This window comes from Amyelois transitella, chromosome 28, assembly GCF_032362555.1.
Source record: "Amyelois transitella isolate CPQ chromosome 28, ilAmyTran1.1, whole genome shotgun sequence".
NCBI lineage: Eukaryota > Metazoa > Arthropoda > Insecta > Lepidoptera > Pyralidae > Amyelois > Amyelois transitella.
Window position 1 is genome coordinate 3174489 of NC_083531.1, and position 23384 is coordinate 3197872.

A 23384-nucleotide genomic window follows, 5' to 3' on the forward strand; every position below is an offset into this window, starting at 1 on the left:
TTTGTTGTTGAATTTGAACCCTTTTTTGTGATTTATTAACCCTGTGAATATGTCGAGAAAGTGTAATAATGATCCTAACTCTTTTTGTTATGTCTGCGGAGAACTAACATTCAAAAAACAACGACGAAATTTTACGAATCTTGTGTTGGAGTGTTATCAACAATGTTTTGGTTTTTCTGTCGCCCATCAAGACAAATCCTGGGCCCCTCATGTCTGTTGCATAACGTGTGTGAAAAATTTAACTGACTGGAAGAAAGGTGCACGACCTATGCCGTTTGCTGTACCCATGATATGGACTGAACAGCGAGATCACGTTTCAGATTGCTATTTTTGTCTCACAGACATAAAAGGTATAAATTACAAGAAAAAAACCACAGTTATTTACCCTAACTTATCTTCGGCTATAAGACCAGTCTCTCATTGTAAAAAATTGCCAGAACTAATACCAGTTGCAACTACTTCTGTTGAGAACAATTCACAACCGTCCACTTCAAGTGAATGTGTTGACGGGGATGATGACTTTGAGTTAAAAGGAATTGTAAACGAGCCACATTTGATAACTCAAGGAGACCTAAATGATTTGGTTCGGGATTTAAATTTGTCAAAAAAGCAGTCAGAACTATTAGGATCACGTCTAAAAGAATGGAATTTGCTACATCATAATACAAAAGTTAGCTATTTTCGAAACCGTGATCAACACTTCAGAACGTATTTTTCTCAGGATGGAGATTTGGTGTTTTGCAATAACGTAAATGAGATTATGAAAATGTTGGACATAAATTTTGATCTCTCTCAGTGGCGTTTATTCATTGATTCTTCGAAAGCAAGTCTAAAAGCAGTGTTATTGCATAATGGAAATAAGTTTCCGTCTGTACCTCTGGCCCATGCTGCAAATATGAAAGAAACTTATGAAAATATGAAACTTTTACTTGAAAAAATAAATTACAGTACATATTCCTTCAAAATCTGCGGTGATCTTAAAGTTGTTGCACTATTACTTGGACTTCAGCTGGGTTATACAAAGTTTTGCTGCTTTTTATGTGAATGGGATAGCCGAGACAGAACTAATCACTATATAAAAAAAACATGGCCTACGCGTGCATCGTTAATTCCTGGGCAAAAAAACGTAAAGTATTTACCCCTTGTACAGCCAAATAATGTGCTTCTACCACCATTGCATATCAAATTAGGATTAATAAAAAATTTTGTGAAGGCAATGGATCGCAATGGGAGTGGATTTTTGTATCTAAAAGAAAAATTCCCTAAAATAAGTGATGCAAAGATAAAAGAGGGTATTTTTGTTGGCCCTCAAATTAGGGAGTTAATAAAAGATTCAAGATTTGAAGAAAAATTAAGCGATTTAGAAACATCTGCATGGAAGGCTTTTAAAAATGTTGTTGCAAATTTTTTGGGTAACCACAAGAGTGACAGCTACAGAGAGTTGGTTAGCGAGCTATTATTGTCATATCAAGCATTGGGTTGCAACATGTCACTTAAGATCCATTTCTTAGACTCGCACCTGGATTTTTTTCCTGACAATTTAGGGGCTGTCAGCGACGAGCACGGTGAGAGGTTCCATCAGGACATTTCTAATATGGAAAAGCGGTACCAGGGCAAATGGAGCCCAAATATGTTAGCAGATTACTGCTGGACAATTAAAAGGGACCAACCAGAAGCTAAATATTCAAGAAAATCTTAGATTATTAAGTCATTTATAAAAAAAAATAACTTTTGATTTACGAGATCTGTGTTTTTCCTTAATATTTTAAATTACTCAATAGAATAAAATCCTTGTCTAGCAAATTTTTTTAAATGTTTATTTTTTCTTACAATCACCAATTAAAGTAAAAATTATCAAAAAAGTCCGTGTGGCACGACAAAGTTAAAATTTTGTTGACCAGTGAAATTAGAGAAAATCACAAAATTTTGTCTATAGACACCAAAGCCCAATATTGTCAAATTAACGCTTAAATATAATCTGTGTGTCTTCCCGTTAGCAACAGTTTAACCTTGAATAGTGCGCGAATAGTTGAGGGCGTGGGGAAGCGGGAGGGGTAATTTCACCGCACTTGTCTGTCGTTGTTTGGACGCCATTAAGTGTGCGCGACAGTGCGCGTGTTATTGTATTCTACTTGTTAGAAAAATTGATTTCAAACACTGCCGGCAAGAAAATAAGACACATGTAAGTTATATTTTTAATTACTCGTTTACAGATTAACACTTTAAGTCGTATAATTAAATATTTTCAATGTAATTTATACCTATTATTTTCTTTTTATTACAGTAAAATGTCGCAAGTCAAAACGCGAAATACGACATGTTGTCCTGTGTTTGGTTTACCGGAGAAGTTACCATTGTCTCAATTACCGACTTATAATGCTGTAATGAAGAATTACTTATTTATTAAATATGAATTAAAGCCTGACAAAACAACAAAAGAACCGACAGTTCATGATATATCCGAAAGATTGACTACGGAAATTTTAGATATATGGCGTAAAGCATCGCTTCCTACTGTCAGCTTTAAGAGAGTTCTTAAACTTATTCGAACTTACCATGACAAATATAGAGGATTACTAAAACCTTATCAAGGCCGTAAAATGAATAAGAAATATCAACAGAAGATAGCTGAATTTGTAACTGAGTCCCAAAGGTTATTTGATGTTTGCAGTTGCAAATGTAAACTTATCTCAGAGTGTACTTGCTCAAAAGATAACCGTGTTCCCAGGGAAGAAGTGTCTTTTTTACTTGATCAAAGAACAACAAGAAAAATGATGATAGGCGGTGTAGATTTGGTTGCGACTGAAAAAAATATAAAAAAATTCAAAAGACATGAAAAAGAATTACTACGTAAGAAAGAAATAGTGGATACTAACCAACCGTCTTGTTCTCGTTCTTTACCTGATAACTTAACGATCGAAAGCGCCAGTTCAAGCAATAATAGCGTAGCTTCTAGTCCTTATCAATCGCCTAAACAAACAGCTGCTCCGCCAACAAAGAAAAAGAGATTAAATTTACCATCATTAGCCCTCGCCTGCGATCGTACGGGGGTCTCTGATAGAGCAGCTGCTATTATAGCTTCTTCAGTGTTAAAAGATGTTGGAATTATTACATCAAAGGATCCAAGTGCTGTTATTGATCGTTCAAAGTTACGACGTGAAAGAACGAAAGTCAGATCAGCTTTATACGATGCAGATCGCAATAAAAGTATACGCGGTATTTATTTTGATGGCAGAAAAGATAAGACTTTGGTTAATATTCAGAAGGAAGGCAAATTTTATAGAAAAAGAGTAATAGAAGATCATTATGTGATTTTATCAGAACCAGGAAGTGATTATTTCGGGCATGTTACGTGTGAGTTGGGAACTGCTAGAGGTATTGAAAGTAGCATAATAAACCATTTAAGAACAAAATCGGTGGAATTGGATAAAATAATTGTTGTTGGTTGCGATGGTACAGTCGTGAATACAGGTTTCAAAGGAGGTGTTGTTCGTTTTATGGAAGAAGAGCTTAACAAACCATTACAATGGTTTGTCTGCCAGTTACATTCAAATGAGTTACCATTGCGACATCTTTTATTACATTTGGATGGAAAAACTACAGGGCCTAAATGCTTTTCAGGTCCTATTGGATCCGAATTACAAAAATGTGAATCAATGCCAATTGTTCAATTTACCACCATTCCCTCCATATTACCCGAAGTCACTAGAAATGAGTTGAGCACTGACCAAAAATATCTATACGATGTGATGACAGCTATCAGTACTGGCAGTTTTTCCCTTAATTTAGCTAATATTGCACCTGGACCTCTTAACCATTCTAGATGGCTTACAACAGCAAATAGAATCTTAAGATTATATGCTACCAAAACAGACCCCGAAGAAAACTTAGTGATATTAGCCACGTTCGTAATGAGAGTTTATGGTCCAATGTGGTTCACAATAAAATGTAATCCCTCATGTACAAACGGAGCTAAGCATCTGTGGCAAACTATTGCCCTTTCTCGGTATTTGAATGCACCTTTGAAGAAAATCCTAGATAAGGTAATCCAACGAAATGGATATTTTGGTCATCCAGAAAACATTCTTATTGCTATGCTTGGAGACAACAGAGAAATTATACGTAAACTAGCATATCAACGAATTTTAAAAGCAAGAGCAGAGAAAACTCTAAGGCTTCGAACATTTAAAGTGCCTTCTTTAAATTTCGATGCTAAAGATTACACCGACCTAATTACGTGGCAAGACTGTAAGATAACTGAGCCACCTCTGACTTCCAATTTATCTGATGAAGCCTTGAAAGAGATTGTTAAAAGCGGTTTGACTACATGTCAGGATATAAAAGATTTTCCATGCCACACCCAAGCCGTAGAGCGCTGTATCAAATTGGTGACAGAAGCTTCAAGTGCAGTTTGTGGAGAAAATAAACGAGACGGTTTCATAAGAGCAAGACTATTATCACGTCGGCAAATGCCTAATTTTGAAACAAAAAACCAATTTAATAATTGACTTCTTTCTGATTTTTTCATTGTTTTCTAGTATATATTTTTTAATTTTTCTTGATAAATAAACATAAAAATAACTAATCAGGCTTTTATTTAACTCATTACTATGTAGTTTGTTTTATAATAGATAAGAAATTTAGAGAAATACTATAATTAGAAATTAAAACAAAAATATTAAAAATTTTGAATTTTTCTTATTTTCAATTGGGTTGGGGCACCTCAAAACATCAAGACAAGTAAACAATATTTTGTATGCTTAATTAACAGTTTAAAAGGCAACTTTTTATCGCTATTCCATTTAAAAAAAATAAAATTTTTTTTTTTTCATACATTATCACTCCACCCTATTACGCACACCAAACAGATTAAAATTAAAAATGTGTACACAGATAGATAAAATGAGCATGGCATTAACGTAAAATGAGTTTGAGACCGAGCTGAGGAATAATTTCGTCCGGAAAAAGATGCTTACGTTATATACCCAAAAATAGTTGAAATAAAACAAGATTCTCAAATATCTACGGCATCATTCGTGGCAAGCAAAAGAGCCCACCTACTGCCTCCAGGTCATACGAACGAACAGCCAATGGATCTTTTCCTTGATTAAATCAGATTTTAAATCAGAGAAAAGATCATAAGTGTAGTCCTTTAACAAAAGCTACAGGAAATTAAATATACTCGTACGAGGCGACACTGAAAGAACTGGCCATTTGCTATTTATATAATAAAAAAATGAATTCGGATTTAAAAAATGGAACTCTTGAGCAATAATAATAAGTAAAAATTTTATTCAATTGTCATTATTTTTGCAATTTGGCGGCAAATTGAAAATTCGTGCCAAAAATATGAATTTAACGCGAGAAAATTTTCGTGCAATGATTTTTTGACTTTCGGTGTAAGTTAACTCAACAAGAAAGTTACAATAGACTTCGATTGGCCTTTCATAATGAAGCCTCATCTCGTGCCACTGTTTACAACTGGTTCAATGAATTTAAGCGTGGTCGGTCTAATCTCACTGATGATCTGCGTGAGGAACGGCCTTCTACGGCGACGACTGAAGAAAACATCAGAGTTGTGTGGCGTATGATAGAGGCTGACAAAAGAGTTACCTATCAGCAGATTCGGACAAGTCTAGGCATTGGTATAAGCCAAATCCATAAAATCCTCCATGAACATTTAGAGGTCAGGAAGCTTTGTGCCCGGTGGATACCCCATAATTTGACTGAGGCCCAAAAACGCGATTGTAGTCTGTGAGGCTACATGTCCCTAGTTGTCATACAAATATTTCTTCGAACAATTTTTTTGTTTTTAGTGCAAAATGGCAGAAAACTCTAGGAAGCGTCAACTTCGGCCGTCGACTTCATCAAAAAGAAAAGTATTTCGAGTGGAAAGTCCATCATTTGAAGAGGAAGTCAATGCCCTATTGCTAGCTTTAGACCAATCAGACAGTGAAGGTGATATTAAAGAGTTCTTGGTTTTCGACCGCGAACTTTTGCAGTTACGTGAAAGTTACCAAGATGAAGATCTAGAGGAGAACATTCCAGAAGTGGATAGCAGCAATGTGGAGTGCCAGATCACTAGAGGAGATAGCACCGATAGTTCTGATGATGCCTTGCCTCTTTCGGAATTACGAAAATCGAATTTTTACTACGGTAAAAATTGTTATAAATGGTCGAAGACGCCTCCTAATACTAGGGTTCGCACACTGCAACATAATATAATTACGCATGCTTGTGGATTGAAATTGACAGGTGAAAATGCGAAAGACCCTTTGAGCATTTGGCATAAATTGATTGACGATGAAATGCTCCAACAAGTTTTGACTAGGACTAACAAAAAAATTGCCAGTTACAGGATGAAGTTCGCTCGGCAGAATAAACCTGAACTGAAAGACATTGATATTACTGAACTGAAGGCTTTTGTGGGGCTTTTACTATATTCACCTGTTTTGAAATCTAACCACGAACGTACTGGTTACTTATTTGCAAGAGATGCTACAGGCTGTGAAATATTTAGATGCGGCATGTCAGAAAATAGATTTCTCATATTGTTACTGTGTTTGATTCGATAATCCAGATGATCGCGCAGAAAGGCAAAACGATGATAAGTTGGCAGCGATATCTTTTATTTTCAACAAGTTTGTCAACAATTCTCAACAACTTGAGTGAATGCGTAACCATAGATGAGATGATAGTTAAGTTTCGAGGAAGAAGTCACATATGCCGAAGAAACCAGGTAAATACGGACTAGTCATACAATCCTTATGGGATGCAAAAAATGCTTATTTCTACGGATATGTTTATACTGGAAAAGGCTCTCACGGTGTCGGTTTGACCACACAAGATCAAAAACATCTCGTGCCCACTGTGTGTGTCCTACTGTTGATACAACCAATTGAAGGAAGTAATCGAAATGTGACTGCTGAAAACGTAAACTTACTTATGAGGGTACAATTAAAAAAAACAAACGTGAAATACCAAGCCAATTTCAGCCGCAAAAAGGTCGAGATGTCCAGTCAACTTTGTTTGGTTTTACAAAACAAAATACTGTGTGCTCATATGTATAACAATAGATCGGTGATACTTGTGTCCTCAATGCATCACGATGTTGTAGTTGACGAAGATACTAAAGGCCTGATATTAAACTATATTACAACATGACAAAAGGAGGCGTAGATGAAGCAGATTAAAAATGCTCCATTTATTCCAGCAGTCGCCGAACAAGAAGGTGGCCAATGGTGGTATTATATAATATGCATCAGTCCAAAAATACAGATAGAGGAGATTTTCTAAAGTCATTAGCCCGTTCACTAGTGCTACCCCACTTGCAAAGACGTGTTGTGTGCAGGCAATTACCAAGGGAGTTAAGCCTAATGATAAAACGAGTTCTGGCTGACGATATGGTTGAAAAAGATGTCCAAAGTCCTGAAACTAGTCAAGGCAAACGAAGGGCATGCAGTATTTGTCCGCCGAAACTTCACAGAATGACTGTGTCCACATGTGTCGGGTGTTGCAATCCCGTATGTTTGCAATGATCTCGACCCTTGTGTAAAAATTGCCAATGATTTATGCCAAACAGAGTATGTGTCAGAATTTTTATGTTTTGTTTTCAGAAGTAGCTTTTATGTTTTTTTTTATCTGTGTATTGTTTAAGTTTTCATAAAAAGAGTTACATTTGTCATATCATTTATGTAAGGTATATTAAAATGTTAAAATAAGGATCTCATGTCAATTAAGGCTGAAAAGTACAAGTAAGTGTTAATTATCATTTGTGTTTAAAGTGATTATAAAAACTGATTGAATTAATTTATATTTGTTTTATTACATTCCAACAAATAAATATCAACGCATTTTAAATCATTATAATGCAATTTTATGACAAAATTTAAATTTAAAAGTAGTAGCCTGTTAGACTACATGTCCCTTATAGTGTTCTCAATTTGTATAATTAAATTCAGCTATCAGCTGAATTTGAACCTCGCGTGACTTTGTGTGACTGGTATCGACGTCAGGTTAAGACCTAATCGAAATTTGCCTCTAAATGCTGTGGACAGATGAAGCTTCCTTCACAAGAGCTGGAATTAGCAACATCCACAACGAACATTATTGGTCGCATACCAATCCACATGTTTTTACGCAATCATATTCTAGCACCAGTGGCGGATAAATGTGTGGGCTGAAATAGTCGGAGATGTTGTCGTTGGGCCATATTTTCTGCCTTACAGTCTGAACGGCGAAAATTATTTAAATTTCTTAGAAAATGACTTGAATTAGGAATTGAAGGTAATGCCAGTGACACACAAGTAGGTTGATCTCGTCATGGAAAACAACCTAATATTCCAACATGATGGCGCTCCAGCTCACTTCTTTCGTGATGCGCAGTACATATATGTCCAATAATTGATGTTGCAGATAAATCTTGAAAACTAAGATGCCTAAAGGTAAAAAGAAAGATTACGATACAAATAATTTGAGTTTAGCTCTTCAGGAGTTACAAAAATCTGATAAACCAAAGATACGTGAAATAGCCAGAAAATACGGTGTGCCAAAGTCTACTCTTCACTACAAATTATAAAAACCGGATCACAAAATATCTTTTGGACCACGACCTGTTTTAACGGAATACGAGGAGTCTATTTTGGAATTGTGGATTAAACGGTTGATGCGGAAAGGGTTTCCATTGAAAATAGAAGACTTTCAACAAAGCGTACACAAAATCCTTATAGAAAACCCCCGACCAAATCCATTTAAGGACAACTATCCAAGGGATTGATGGGTAGAAACATTTTTAAAAAGAGGCGCGGATTAAAGACATGGCCGAATTCCTCAAAGGGACCCAAGGCTCAGTCCAGAAAATCTAGAGCTGGCTCGATTTCGAGATGGACGGAGTGGTCACCAAATCCGTGAAGTCCGCTCATCTTGAAATGAGTTAATTAACAACAGCCGAACCGTCGAAGAAGTCGGCAAAGAGCGCCATGACACTAAGACCCATGAGGAGGACCCGGGCTGGACCTGCAAAATCAGCGAGAGAATGTCAGACCTATTTAAATAAGACTCCTTCTTAGAAAGAATCCGACGACAGGAGGTTAATCATTTACAAAAAATGGATAGCTGAAAAAGCAGAATTCTTTGACCCAAAATCTAAAAACACTCGCCGAGTTACCAAATACACTAAGAAGTCCCTTGATGTAAATGCTCGCCACCTCATCACAGAATTGCATGAAGATCTGCAGACATTTTTCCGCCACGAAAGAAATATTTTACATCAGTTTAATTCAATAAAGCAACTTAACCCGGCGTCATGGGGGTTGGGTCTGTGCGACCCACCACATTTTATTTCGCTTGTAGTTCGGTTCGGTCAGAACAGCACAAACCTGAAATAAATACGTATTAAAATATGACAAAATGCGGTGTGGATGTAGCCGACGAGCTATGTGCTACGTATGACGTAAGTCGTAATTCTAATAGGTGGCCACTGACAATTTTTTATGCCTCGTTGAACATAGCTGCCATTAATGGCCTAAATAAACAAAAAAAAAATAATTGCCCAAGACTAAAACGAAGGCGATTTATAAAACAATTAGATCTTAGTCTTGTAATGGAACACCTAAACCTTCGTCAAAACATATCAGTACTTCCACGTGAGTTGCGGCATAAAATTGGTACTTTTGTTGGTGAACCTTCAGAGGAACCTCCAGCAAAAAAGCCTAACGTTCGCAAAAAGTGCCAAGTGTGTTCAGCCAAGAAAGACCGTAAAACTAATTACACCTGCGAGAGTTGCAACAAATATATCTGCGTAGAACATATAGTAGAGTGACGCGCCCCACCTTCGTATTTACGCACACAAGCAAATATCAAATATGGACGCAATACACCTAAACATCAATCGTTCATTTGCCGGTTAGGCTCAAACGTAGCAGCACGCATCGTTCGATCTCAAAAGTACCGTCAGCATGTCGACAAAAAAACATCTTCGAAGCCAGGTAAATAAAATATAAAAAAACTTATTTGATTTTTAACATGTAAAGTTACGTCAGACTTTTTTATTTATTTTACCAAATTATATGAGACTGAATGTTTTTTTTGCTATATACTGAATTGAAAAATAAATGCTATTGATTTTTTTACAGGCAAAAGAAATTATTGCTAAAGTATACCACCGAATGAAATTTGAAGCGGAAAATGGAGTGGAAAAACTTACTGATGCTAGGTGGCGAACTGCCCAAGCCGTTGGTGTTAGTGAATCCACGATTACGCGAATTTTAAAAGAAGAAAAACAAGCTGGAACATCAAAGGATGTATCGCCGAAAATTTTTAAATCTCCCTCAAAACCAAAAAGAGCGCGTCCTAAGTCAAAGCTTGATGATTTTGATATACGAGGGGCGTTCAATGTATTCTCGGTATTGAGGTGATATACTAATGTTAAGGGTAATTAAATTATCTCACTAAGTAATAATACTCTTTGAGAGTATACATAAAAAAAAATATTTAATTGTCACCGTTAGTATTCAAGATATCATTGCGAGAAGACAATTTAGATGACTGATTCGACAACGATGAAAAAAATCGAGCATCGCGCTGTGATAAAATTCCTCACAAAACAAGGAAAAACTCAAAAAGTAATTCACGAAGAAATGGTGGCTGTTTACCAAGATTCTGCGCCTTCATTATCTACAATTCAGAAGTGGTCAAGTGAATTTAAACGGGGTAGAGAGAGCATTGAAGACGATCCCCGTGCCGGTGGGCCGGTTAGTGCCGCTACTGAAGAAAACGTCAAATTAGTCGAGAAACTTGTACTCGAAGATGCCCGTGTAAGAGTGAAAATATTATCAGAAAGGACTAAGCTATCCGTAGGTACTATTCACACTATCCTTCATGAGCGTCTGAATTTGTCAAAGGTCAGTGCAAGATGGGTGCCGCGAATGCTCACAGCGCTTCAGAAACAAGTGCGAGTTGACTGTTGCAAGGAGTTTTTGGAGCTTTGTGGTGAAAATCCACAAAGTATTTTCGATCGGATTGTTACTGGTGATGAAACGTGGGTTCATCACTATGACCCTGAGAGCAAGCAAGAGTCTATGCAGTGGCATAGAAAAGGAACAGACCCACCGAAGAAGTTCAAAGTCACCCCGTCCGCAGGAAAGCTCATGGCCACAGTGTTTTGGGATTCCAAGGGAATCTTGCTAATCGAGTACCGTAGAATGGGGTTACTTTGATTCACAGGGAGACTTTGATAAAATCTTTAATTTTTTTTAAAATTGAAATTGCGTGCTTTCTGAACGCACCCGCGTGAAACTTTTTTTTGTGTTGGCAGCACTGTTTGTCACTCTTTTCATTGCCCAAGTGCCACACGGTGCACACGGTTCGAAGTCGGAGATTTTTATTAAAAACCGTAAGTTTTGCATTTGAACTATTTTATAAGTTTAAATAACTTTCAAGGTCCCAAAATAAATATAAATATAGCATAAAGAAATATTAGTTTATGTTATTTTGTGTTAAATCAACTTGAGAAATAAGTTTTGATTCGCAGCCTAACCTTGAAATCTTTATTCAAATGGCGACATTTTTAAAGCGGGGTGTCATTGATCACCACCATGGGGCTACTTTGATCACTGATCAATCTCACCCCAAGACCTAGCGATTTTCCTTTTTTTGGTGATTTGCTGACGGTGCAACGTCGGTGGTTGCATTATAAGTTTTTTTTCTTATAGGATGATGCCGAGAACCTATCAGAAACGTTTAGGCGCTCGAGGCTATAAAAATTATACAGAAGAATTACTTGATCGAGCTATAACAGCTGTCACAGAAGGTCGTATGACCTTGCGGGCGGCTTCTGAAAAGTTTAATATACCGTATGGCACGATTTTTAATAAATATCATGGAAAGTATATAAAGAAACCAGGAGCACAGCCAGTATTTTCTAAAACTGAAGAGGAAACTATTCTGAAATCGTGTGCTAAATGCGCTGATTGGGGATATCCGCTTACAACTTTAGATTTGCGCATGTTTGCTAAAATTCTATTAGATTCACAAGGCAGAACAGTCTCCAAATTTCGAAATAATATGCCTGGACAAGACTGGGCATACTCACTGCTCAACCCGCACAAAAACCAGTATTCTCAACGGGTGTCTACTAATATCAAACGAGCTAGAGCGGCAGTATCCCGTGAAAGTATTGAGGAATATTTCAAAAACCTTGAAAATACTTTGAAAGAAGTACCTGACTCAAATATTTTCAATTATGATGAGTCGAATCTTAGTGACGATCCAGGTAAAAAGATAGGGATATTTCGCAGAGGTGTCAAGTATCCAGAAAAGGCGATGAACTTTTCCAAAAGTGCCACATCTATAATGGTTTGTGGTTCTGCTGATGGTGTGCTATTACCACCCTACATAATTTACAAAAGCTTACACCTTTACGATACCTGGAAGGAGAGGGCACCGCGTGGCCCGCCATGCTGCAATCAGCCTTGTTGCTCAGGTGGATCACGATTTAACCGCACAGTTAGTGGTTGGTTCGACGCACCATCATTCCGGGACTGGTTTGTAAGTTGCTTTATGCCTCATGCAAAAAGGCTGCCTGGTCGTAAAGTTCTTATTGGAGACAATCTTTCGTCTCATTTAGATGAGCAAGTCATAAAACTTTGCAGCGAAAATGACATTGATTTTGTGTGTTTGGTGCCACATTCGACGCACCTAGGTCAACCTCTTGATGTGGCGTTTTTCCGCCCAATGAAGACAGCATGGCGGCAAGTTTTGACCAATTGGAAGATGCAAAATGCTAAGTTGTCATCTGTTCCAAAAGATACATTCCCTCATCTGCTGACAAAAGCTCTCAACAAAATGGATGAAGTCCAACCAAAACCAAATTCAGAATATAAAGACATAACTTCTGGGATTAAAAGGAACATGATGAGCGGATTTCGTGCTGCTGGTATTTATCCTTTTAATAAACAAAAAGTTCTTGATCGTCTACCAAAAGAAGATATTGGAGGGCAGGAAATTGAAAGTGCTTTAACCAATTTTTTAAAGGAATCAAGATATGGAAGTTCTTCGAATCAATCTACAAGGAAAAAAAGGCGTTTAGATGTAGCTCCCGGCAAAAGTATTGCAACCCGAGAGGAAACTATACAATCTACTGATCCCGAACAAAATGAGATTGCAGCATCTGATATTCAAGAAACAGAAATTCAAGCATTGGTTGGTCCTAGTACATCTCAAGGCGAAGCTCCACGTTTAGACGACGAAGAAATCCCGGATAGACAAATATATGAAAGTGACCCTGATGAGGATGTAGTAGAAGCAGAAGATGAGAAGACAGAGTGCAGTTTAGGAAGATTCGTATTAGCGAAATTCTACACGAGACGTGGCAAAAAGACCTACAAATATGTTTGTCAAATTGTAGAAACTGAACCTTTGCTTGTCGAGGGTTTCAAATCGGTTGGAACTAAAAGAAAGTTTAAAAGAGTTCCAGATGATATATCTGAAATTGATTACACCGATATTATATCTTATTTACCAAAGCCTGTTAAAAAAGACGACCTTATAATTTTTCCTTTTGATATTAATATTCAAGAATTGTAGAATAAGTAAAGATAATGACTGATATTGTTTTCTAATGAAAATGTTACATCTCAAAAACTGATTATTGTTGTGTATTTTTAAAAGCTTAGCTGTTTTGTAAGTGAAAAAGCGTTATAATTTTACCTTTTGATATTAATACTATATTAGTAGAATTAAGTTAGATAATGAAAGACTGATATACTGTTTCCTAATGAAAATGTCAGATCTCAAAAATTGTGATTGTTGTATTGTATTTTTCAAAGCTTTAAGCTGTTTTGTAAGTGACATAATAAATAAAAAAGTTGATTTTTAATAAAGTATTTATTTTACTTTGATCAATGTCACCCCAAAAATACTTAAAATGTAATATCTTTTCTTGTACTTGACAGTTTTTTTTTCGTTCTTTCGGATAAGTATTTCTTACAAGGGTTACTTTCGATTTCCGTAACAAAAATAGGGGGTATCAAAGTAACCCCACTCACGGTATATCATTGATCATTTACTTACATTTTTTTTCCCGGGTCATTTTGCATCCAAATTAAATTCAAATGTAATATATCGATTCATCAGTAAAAACCGATATTCTCATTTTTTTTTCGTTTGTGTTACGTTAAAATTTAAAAAAAATAGGGTATATTGATTTTCTAAATTGATCAATGACACCCCATTCTAGGTCTTAATAAATGTGTGTGTAAACCAAATCCCTCGTCGCCAATAATTACGTAAGGAACTTGAACTTCTGATTCTGTAAATAAAGGCCTTGGTTCGGGTATATTCAAACGGCCTTCTGTCAACATTTTCCAAAAACTTGACTCTTTAAATATTGATGAGTCGCATTCTTTTCCATAGGAACCTACACTGACGTAAACGAATCGATAATCTGAATCTACGACTGCTAATAACACTATTGAAAAGAAATCTTTGTAGTTCATATATACTGAACCACTATTTGACGGCTTTCGAAGCCTAATATGCTTCCCGTCAACTGCTCCAAGGCAGTGAGGGAAATTGGCCTTTTCATTAAATCCACTTGCTATCTTTAACCACTCTTCTTCCTTATTAGGAAGTGGCATAAATTCTTCATATAAATTATTCCATATACTTTGCGTCACTTCTACTACGATGGTGGAAATGGTTGATTTGCCAATTCGATAACTAAAATGAAGATCTTCATAGGAAAGTCCTGACGCCAAATACCTAAAAAAATATTTCATTAAAACCAAATTAGTGGGATGAAGAAGTCGTATTTTCATTCAGAATAAGCGTTCCCACTAGGCACCCAAACGATTTCATATGTTTGACTGGCTGCCTAGTGGGATAGATTAGTCTAAATGAAAATACAACTTCTTCAAGCGCTTCTTCAATTATACAAATTCAGCTTACTAAGCATCCTCTTTTTACGAAAGCAAAAACCGTTATAAAACGTATGGGGCGTAGCCCGTACAAAACAACCACAGATCAGGTCCCTGTATATTTTATTTATGTATAATAATTCATAAATACACAGACGGACAGCGAACGGCGTTTGTGAATAGATATTCGCCCGACAACAGACCGCTCGTCTTGTCGTGACGTGTTTCGAAACCGTGTCCTTATTATTACAGTTGTTTTCTAGTATATATATATTCATCTGTGGTTGTTTTGTAATATTGGGAATAATGCGATGTAAATAAAAATCTTCTTATAAAACCGTTCATACAGTTTTATGAATTATTGTTTTAGGAAGTTCAGTGATGAAAAGGTGGACACAATTGAGAGACACTTGGAGGAAATCATTAGATGAAAACAAAGAAACAAAAAAATCTGGGTCTGGTACAAAATCTAAGCCCTACAAATATAATCAAGAGATGAGCTTTTTGAAGCCAATTATTAAGCCAGGTGAAACATATGACAATAATCCAAATACAAGAGATGAAGCCCAAAGAGAAAATGCAGATCAACAAGAAAATCAGAAAGAGAAACACTTAGAATCATCATCAAAAAAGAAAAGAATGGATAGTGGCAGCGTATTGGATGATAAAATGATGAAACTTGTTGATCATCAATTAAACACAATTGGAAGTGATGACCGTAACATGAATTTTTTTAAGGGGGTTCTGCCATCCCTTCAGCATTTTGATGATGATCAAATACTGGAATTCCAATCTGGGGTCATTAACCTAATACAGAGTATTAAAACTGGACGAAACTATTCGAATTGGCATCAAAATTATTACAATTCACATCATCACAACTATAATAGTGGTGGTTATTATACTAAGCCTCAAGAATCACCGGGAGGAACGTCTAATAATAATAATACTCGGCCTCTTCCTGAAAGTTCATCGATAGTAAATGCAGAAGTGTCTGCAGAAACGCCCACCCCTCTACAACCTGGAACATCGCTGATCCATCGCGATGATCCAAGTGCATCACCGGCACTATCTACAGCTCTAAGTCAATTAAGTGATTATCTGGATCTATCAAATTTCTAAAAACATGTTCTAAATTATCATAAATATAACCAATAAATAAGAATAATAAATAATATAATTAGTTTTTCTTGCCTTATAGTTATCGCCAACTTTTCTTCAGGGCTAATGGCCTTTCTCATACATGTATCCTGTTTTCTCAAATCCGTATCCAACCTTTGGAGAAGGAAGTCAAAGGTATCTTTAGACATTCTAAAATAAGTGTAAAATTTGGTATCATCTTCTCGTAACGAGCTCATCAAAGTATAAAAATCCCCAACACTTTGTCTTTGCCTTAAAATTGGATGCACCCAGTGTATTCTTCTTGTTTTTCTTTTTTTAGATCGACGATAATACCAGTACAAAATTAAAGTATTCACGTCCATTGTCTTTGGTAGTTTACTCTCAACTGAACACAATCACGAAACAACATGTGAACATCAATTCGGATATTTTGACGAATCGTGAAAAAACACGATTCCGTATTCAATGTGAACATCTATCCGTCAAGGCGAATCGTGTTTTATACCGAATCGTCAAAGACGTATCCCGTGTGAATGCGCCCTAAGCTGAAGTGACGCGCCCCACCTTCGTATTTACGCACACAAGCAAATATCAAATATGGACGCAATACACCTAAACATCAATCGTTCATTTGCCGGTTAGGCTCAAACGTAGCAGCACGCATCGTTCGATCTCAAAAGTACCGTCAGCATGTCGACAAAAAAACATCTTCGAAGCCAGGTAAATAAAATATAAAAAAACTTATTTGATTTTTAACATGTAAAGTTACGTCAGACTTTTTTATTTATTTTACCAAATTATATGAGACTGAATGTTTTTTTTGCTATATACTGAATTGAAAAATAAATGCTATTGATTTTTTTACAGGCAAAAGAAATTATTGCTAAAGTATACCACCGAATGAAATTTGAAGCGGAAAATGGAGTGGAAAAACTTACTGATGCTAGGTGGCGAACTGCCCAAGCCGTTGGTGTTAGTGAATCCACGATTACGCGAATTTTAAAAGAAGAAAAACAAGCTGGAACATCAAAGGATGTATCGCCGAAAATTTTTAAATCTCCCTCAAAACCAAAAAGAGCGCGTCCTAAGTCAAAGCTTGATGATTTTGATATACTCGTAGGTGTGCTTCGAAGAACAATAGCTTCATTCCATACAGAATTTAATGAAGTACCAACATTAAGAAAGCTTAAACAGATATTAATAGAAAGAATTGGCTTTACTGGGTGTATAGAAACACTGCGCACTATTTTGAAGGAATCAGGCTACGAGTGGTCAAAAATAGATGACAACCGTAAAGCTCTAGTCGAAAAGCACGACATACAAATGCTGCGGTTCCAATATTTAAGGCGATTAAAAAATTACCGTGATGATGGCCGATATGTCGTTTTCACGGATGAAAGTTACGTTCACACAACACATATTCAGAACATGTGCTGGAAACTAGCGAAAGGAGTGTCACCAGTACAAAAAAAAATATCTAAAGGTTTGCGGGTCATTATTGTCCACGCTGGTAGGTGTGAAGGATTTGTCCCAAATGCTAGCTTAGTGTATAAAGCAAATTCAACAAGTGGAAATTATCACGACAACATGAACCTGAATAATTATAAAAAGTGGCTTAGCACACAATTGCTGCCCAATCTCCCAGAAAACTCTGTCATCGTTGTGGATAACGCTTCTTACCACAATGCTTTACTAGAAAAAGCACCTAACTCGAACTCAAACAAGAATGAAATGCAAACATGGCTTGCCGAAAAAAATATTCCGTTTGACGAAACGATGAAAAAAATACAACTTTACGATTTAATTTTGAAAAACAAAGATAAATTCAAAAGATTTGTTATCGATGAACTAGTTGAATCGAAAGGGTTTGAAATTCTACGATTACCCCCTTACCAACCGGAACTTAATCCCATAGAAAAAATATGGGGGATATTAAAAAACTACGTCGCTAGTAAAAATGTTGCTCAAAATTTAACATCCATTATGGGCGCTTTTAGTGTCACGCGGATTTGCTCACGCACGCGGGATTGGCCCGCATGCGTAGCATCCGCAAAGAACAATTTCATATAGGTATCTATTGTAAAGCGTGATAAACGCACGCGGGACGCGGGGCGCTGTGCGGGGCGTCACCCCGGTGCGGGGTATCCGCATGCGTAAGCGCTGCCTACAACTTCAGTGCCCATTTTAGAGTCGAGCGGGGCGCACGCGCCGTATTGTACTACCGAAATGAAAATCGATACAGAACGAGTAATCATTGAAGTTCATCTGCGGCCCGTTTTGTGGGATAAACGCAATGAATTATACAAAAACAGGGACGCGAGGGAGGCTGCATGGAGAGATATTTTGAAGGAATTGGCACCTAACTACGAAAATTTGAGCGAAGAGGAAAGAAAAGTGGCGGGTATGTGTTTGGTTCATTATTTTATTTATACAAGCATCATTACTTTATTAATATAAGCATAATTATTTAATTCACAAATAACATCAAAAACCTAAAACCTTTTGAGTTTAGTTAATTAATTATATATCGGTGTTGCCAGGAGACTTTTCCTTCATTGATAAAGTAATCTGCAAATATATCTCTGATATTACTTGCCGACGTATTACTACTTTCAGTCTGCTGCCTGGGTAGTGGTCCCGTAAAACCATTTGTGACAAATGTATGGCTGACCATGTAGCCATCCCGTTTCCTTATGAAATTGTGAAGTACACATGCCGTCTTGACTATTAATTGTGCTAGATCTAACTTGACAGTCATGGATCTGTGAAATATTCTAAATTTATTTGACATAATTCCAAAAGTGCATTCTATGTACCTTCTAGCTCTGGACAGACGGTAATTAAATATTTTCTTTTTGTAAGGTAAATTATCACGAGCATAAGGCCGCATCACATGTGATGATAAACCAAATGCCTCATCTCCCACTATCACGAACGGCAACTTTGCTCTTACACTAGATGGATAAGCTACTTCGGGGCAAATAATAGGCAACTCTTGCGGGTCAGGGATACCCAACGTGTTACTTTCCAGTTTCGTATACAATTGACTCCTTCTAAAGATGGTTGAATCGGCGTTGCTTCCACTGGTACCGACATTAATATATGTAAAATTATAATCAGCATCACACATTGCGAGGAGCACTACAGAATAATATTTCTTATAATTAAAATATAGTGATCCACTGTGCGGCGGCCGAATCACTCTTATATGTTTTCCATCAATAGCACCCAAGCAATTAGGAAAATTTGTATATGTGAGAAATCCCTCTGCGATTTCTTTCCATTTGATCCCATTAAGCTGTGGAATACATTCAGACTTTAGTTCAATCCATATTATGTAACAAACTTGTCTTACTATTTCGCTAATTGTTGCAATTCCAATCATATAGGAATAGTGTAGATCAGTGAATGTATTACCAGTTGCCAAATATCTGAAAACAAAAACAATATATTAATAATATGATAACATAATATATTAATAATGCTGACATCAGACATAAGACAGCAGCATTTCCCGATTCAATCCGGTGTTTTTCCAAAAATCCTTAAATGAAGTTCTAATTATTTTTGTAAAAAATGAATTATTTCCATTCAGTAAAATTTGCCATCATCAATATTATGGGTACTTTTCCTTCAACTGCGGCCTTATTTTTCCACTCTGTATAGGTATATATATATTGCTTGATTTATCTAATTCTTCATGAGACAGTGTAAAGTTGACAACATGTGTGAATTAAGGAGGGCCTTTAATCGAATGCAGTTAATTTTCCAACTAATATCAGATTTGTACACACGGCCACAGATCAAGCTTCCCAAAACCAGTATAAATAGGACTCATGCGTTGTTTATTATCGTAGACGACTCGCCGCCCGGCGAGGCCCTAGCAAGTTCCGTTTATTGGTACTGGTTTTGGGTAACTTGATCTGAAACTGTGTGTACTTTTGCCACTTACTTATTATATTTTGTCATTTCAGACAAGAAAATACAACAACGCTGGCGAACAGCAAGGGACACTTACCAGAAAGACAAGATATCTGAAAAAAATCAGCCATCCGGCTCTGGGAGTAAGAAGAAGAAGAAATATTCTTACTATGACATTTTGACTTTCTTAGACAGTACAACGGAAACTGTTGGAGAAGAGTCACTCTGCGAAGAAATGTCTGAACAAAGTAATTTAGAAACACCTAATGAGTCCACGCAACCAGGTACTTCACGTCAAGAAAGTTCTCAACTAACATCAAAACAAAAACAAGTAAAATCTAAAAAGCAAGCACCATCTGAATTTGAGGCACAGTTATTAGAATGCTTAAAGTCTAATCAACTGGAGCTAGAAAGTGAGGATTTGGCTTTCTTTCAGTCTCTGCAGCCTTCATTAAAAAGATTCACTAGATATCAAAAACTAATGTTCAGAACAAAAGTGTTAATATAGTTATGGAAATGGAAAGTCAAACACAACCTGCATACTACAGTCCCATACCTACAACAAGTTCTAGTGCTTTTACTGAGCTTGACAGTTTCTCACCGATAAATCAAGATTACCAAACCAATAATAGTATAATCCAGGATACTTCGAGTCTTAACGACAATGCTATTAGTTCTGCTGCAGTGAATGACAATGAAACTCTTATTTCTACTGAAAGCGGCTTGTTTAATATCACATCTTATGACGTAATTTATACCCCAGCAACAACATCATCTACAGGCGAAAGAAATGTCAACGCTCAGGATACAAATTTACAAAGAAATGAATGATGTAAAATTTGATTTTTTAATTTATGAATAAAACTCTTTTTATTAAAATGAGTACGATTAACTTTTTTTCTCCAGTTTCTCTCTAATTGTTTGTTTAGTCATATGAGTGCGGTTGTACACACGGCACAGATCAAGTTACTCAAATCCAGTATAAGCGGGACTCCGACGGGTTACCTAAGTATGATAATACGCAAGGCGCGAGTTCCATTTATGCTGGTTTTGGGTAACTTGATCTGTGGCCATGTGTACTTTATCAGATAAAAAAAAGGATTGTGTATGTAGGTTGAACGTACCAATCCCAAACCAATTAAGGACTTTTTTTGACTTTAAATTACTGTCATGTGCAAACCTATAACTTTTATCTATATTATAATAAGTAGCGTGTGATGAAAGGTGGGAATGATTCCACTTTAATGGTGACATTTTATGAGTGAAATAATCTTATTTTATGAAATTTCAACAATTAATAACCAATGACGCGTTACTTTACGATATTTCAAACAAAAAATCATTATTATACCGTTTATTTAGACTGGATAATTACTTAGAACATGTGTTGTATGATGTCTCAATAGTTGACCACGATGGTCAACTACCGAAAAAAATCATTGATTTGATTTTTGTTTAACATTTTTGCAGTTGACCAGAGTACATGACAAATTTTTTTTTTGCACATGTAAATTTACACATGACAGTAATTTGAAGTCAAAAAAGTCCTTTACTGGTTTGGGATTGGTACGTTTATCCTACCTGTTCAAATCCCTTTCCACTAAATCATAGCAGGAAATTAAATATTTAAAATTTTAAACTTACCTTAATGTAATAGCGAGCCTCTCAATCGGTTGTATTGTAATCCTTCGTAAACTGCTTTTTTGTAGCTTATTCTCAATTTTACACAACAGTTCATCAAAAGAACGAATGGACATTCGAAAGTAATTTTTAAATTTACGTTCATTATTTTGTAGTTTTCCAAAGTGTGTAACAAACGCCCCAGCAAGAAGCCTATTTTCAAGAAAGGGATCAACATGTACTCTTGTCTTCTTGTTTCGTCGTTTGTAAAGTATGTAAGCGACAGATATTCTTCTGACATTGATCATTTTTGAACACGTCTATACCGTTACGCAGCCCGTAGAAAACTGAAACTCATGCTGCGTATGATCCGCAGCGTGAAATTTTACGCATGCGGTCCAATCCCGCGTGCGTGAGCAAATCCGCGTGACACTAAAAGCGCCCTATGGCACTAATAAATAAACGACTTGAAATGATTGATCGTACAATGTGGGCAAACACGTGTCGGCATGTTGAAGACACAGAAAAACAATATTCGCAATACTTTGATATGGATAATGAATTTATTATTAATGTTAATGACTCTGATTCAGACGAAAGCGACTCTGTTGAGATGAGTGAATAGTGACACTTTTAAAACCATAAACATATATTTTAACTTCTATCATAACTGTAATTATATATAATTGTAAAGTAAATAAATAATTCACAAATTATTATTTTAATATGCCTGTACTGAAACCTATGAAAATAAAACATTACGTAAACAAATTATTTCGCTTAAGTTTTAGAATTTCTTTGTAGACCGTACTTGCTAAGAACCGTTTTTCTCAAATTTGTTGAATTTTGTTGCCCAACTAGTTTAGTTGAACTTAAACGTTCGAGAGGAGAGGACGTTTTGTTTCATACAATATGACGGCGCTGCTCCATAGAGCGAGCGTGGTCGGATTTATCGCCCGACAAGTCGACCGTATTGTTCACGTGCAGATCGTAGTTCACTGAACAATCGACGCTACCACACAGATGAAGTGTCGTCATTAATATTTGCACTCACACATCTAAATAAACTACGAGGGGAGTTCAATGTATTCTCGGTATAGGCATGAAATAATCAGCAGAAAATTCTAAATAAAATTTATTTTTCAATATAGTCCCCTACCATCTCAAGACACTTATTTGTTCGGGAAAATAACTTTGCGATACCCTCTAAAAAATATTTTTCTTCGTGGCCTGAAAAATGTTCGTTTATCGCTGCCTTCAACTCTTCATCGTCGGAAAAATGCTTTCCACGAAGATCTTTTTTAAGATTTGGGAATAGAAAATAATCACTAGGAGCTAGGTCCGGGCTGTAGGGTGGATGATTGATTTCTTCAAACCCACACTCCTGCACAGCAGCCTTGGCGATACGCGCCTTGTGGACCGGAGCGTTGTCGTGAAGCAGCAAGACACCTGCGGTCAATTTTCCACGTCTTTTTTCTTTAATTGCCTCCTTTAAATTACGCAGGGTGTTTGCGTAAGATGCAGCAGTAATACTTTGACCTTTTTTTGTGTACTCGATTAGCAAGATTCCCTTGGAATCCCAAAACACTGTGGCCATGAGCTTTCCTGCGGACGGGGTGACTTTGAACTTCTTCGGTGGGTCTGTTCCTTTTCTATGCCACTGCATAGACTCTTGCTTGCTCTCAGGGTCATAGTGATGAACCCACGTTTCATCACCAGTAACAATCCGATCGAAAATACTTTGTGGATTTTCACCACAAAGCTCCAAAAACTCCTTGCAACAGTCAACTCGCACTTGTTTCTGAA

General features: G+C 36.5%; 4 protein-coding genes and 1 pseudogene across 4 annotated transcripts; 4 read left to right on the forward strand and 1 right to left on the reverse strand.

The window, feature by feature from the left end:
- Positions 1–1950: 1950 nt before the first annotated feature.
- LOC132903564 (uncharacterized) lies at positions 1951–6575 on the forward strand. Its single transcript, XM_060952142.1, has 3 exons — positions 1951–2182; positions 2285–3488; positions 5817–6575. Exons 2-3 carry the CDS (start codon positions 2289–2291, stop codon positions 6573–6575), a joined length of 1959 nt encoding a protein of 652 aa, XP_060808125.1. The 5' UTR covers positions 1951–2182; positions 2285–2288.
- A 4062-nt stretch (positions 6576–10637) lies between these two features.
- On the forward strand, positions 10638–11216 carry LOC132903565 (protein GVQW3-like). The gene has a single exon (XM_060952143.1). The coding sequence runs from the start codon at positions 10638–10640 to the stop codon at positions 11214–11216; it is 579 nt and encodes a 192-aa protein (XP_060808126.1).
- Positions 11217–15281: 4065 nt separating this feature from the next.
- LOC132903566 (uncharacterized) lies at positions 15282–16573 on the forward strand (the record flags this gene model as incomplete). Its single annotated transcript, XM_060952144.1, has 1 exon — positions 15282–16573. A coding segment is annotated over one exon (756 nt), but the record flags the coding sequence as incomplete, so codon positions are not given.
- A 1441-nt stretch (positions 16574–18014) lies between these two features.
- On the forward strand, positions 18015–20840 carry LOC132903605 (uncharacterized; annotated as a pseudogene).
- Positions 18536–22025, reverse strand: LOC106132748 (uncharacterized). The gene is made up of 2 exons (XM_060952271.1): positions 21603–22025; positions 18536–19468 (listed from the first exon to the last, which is right to left on the reverse strand). The coding sequence occupies exons 1-2, from the start codon at positions 21884–21886 to the stop codon at positions 18550–18552; spliced, it is 1203 nt and encodes a 400-aa protein (XP_060808254.1). The 5' UTR covers positions 21887–22025; the 3' UTR covers positions 18536–18549.
- Between the last annotated feature and the right edge of the window lie 1359 nt (positions 22026–23384).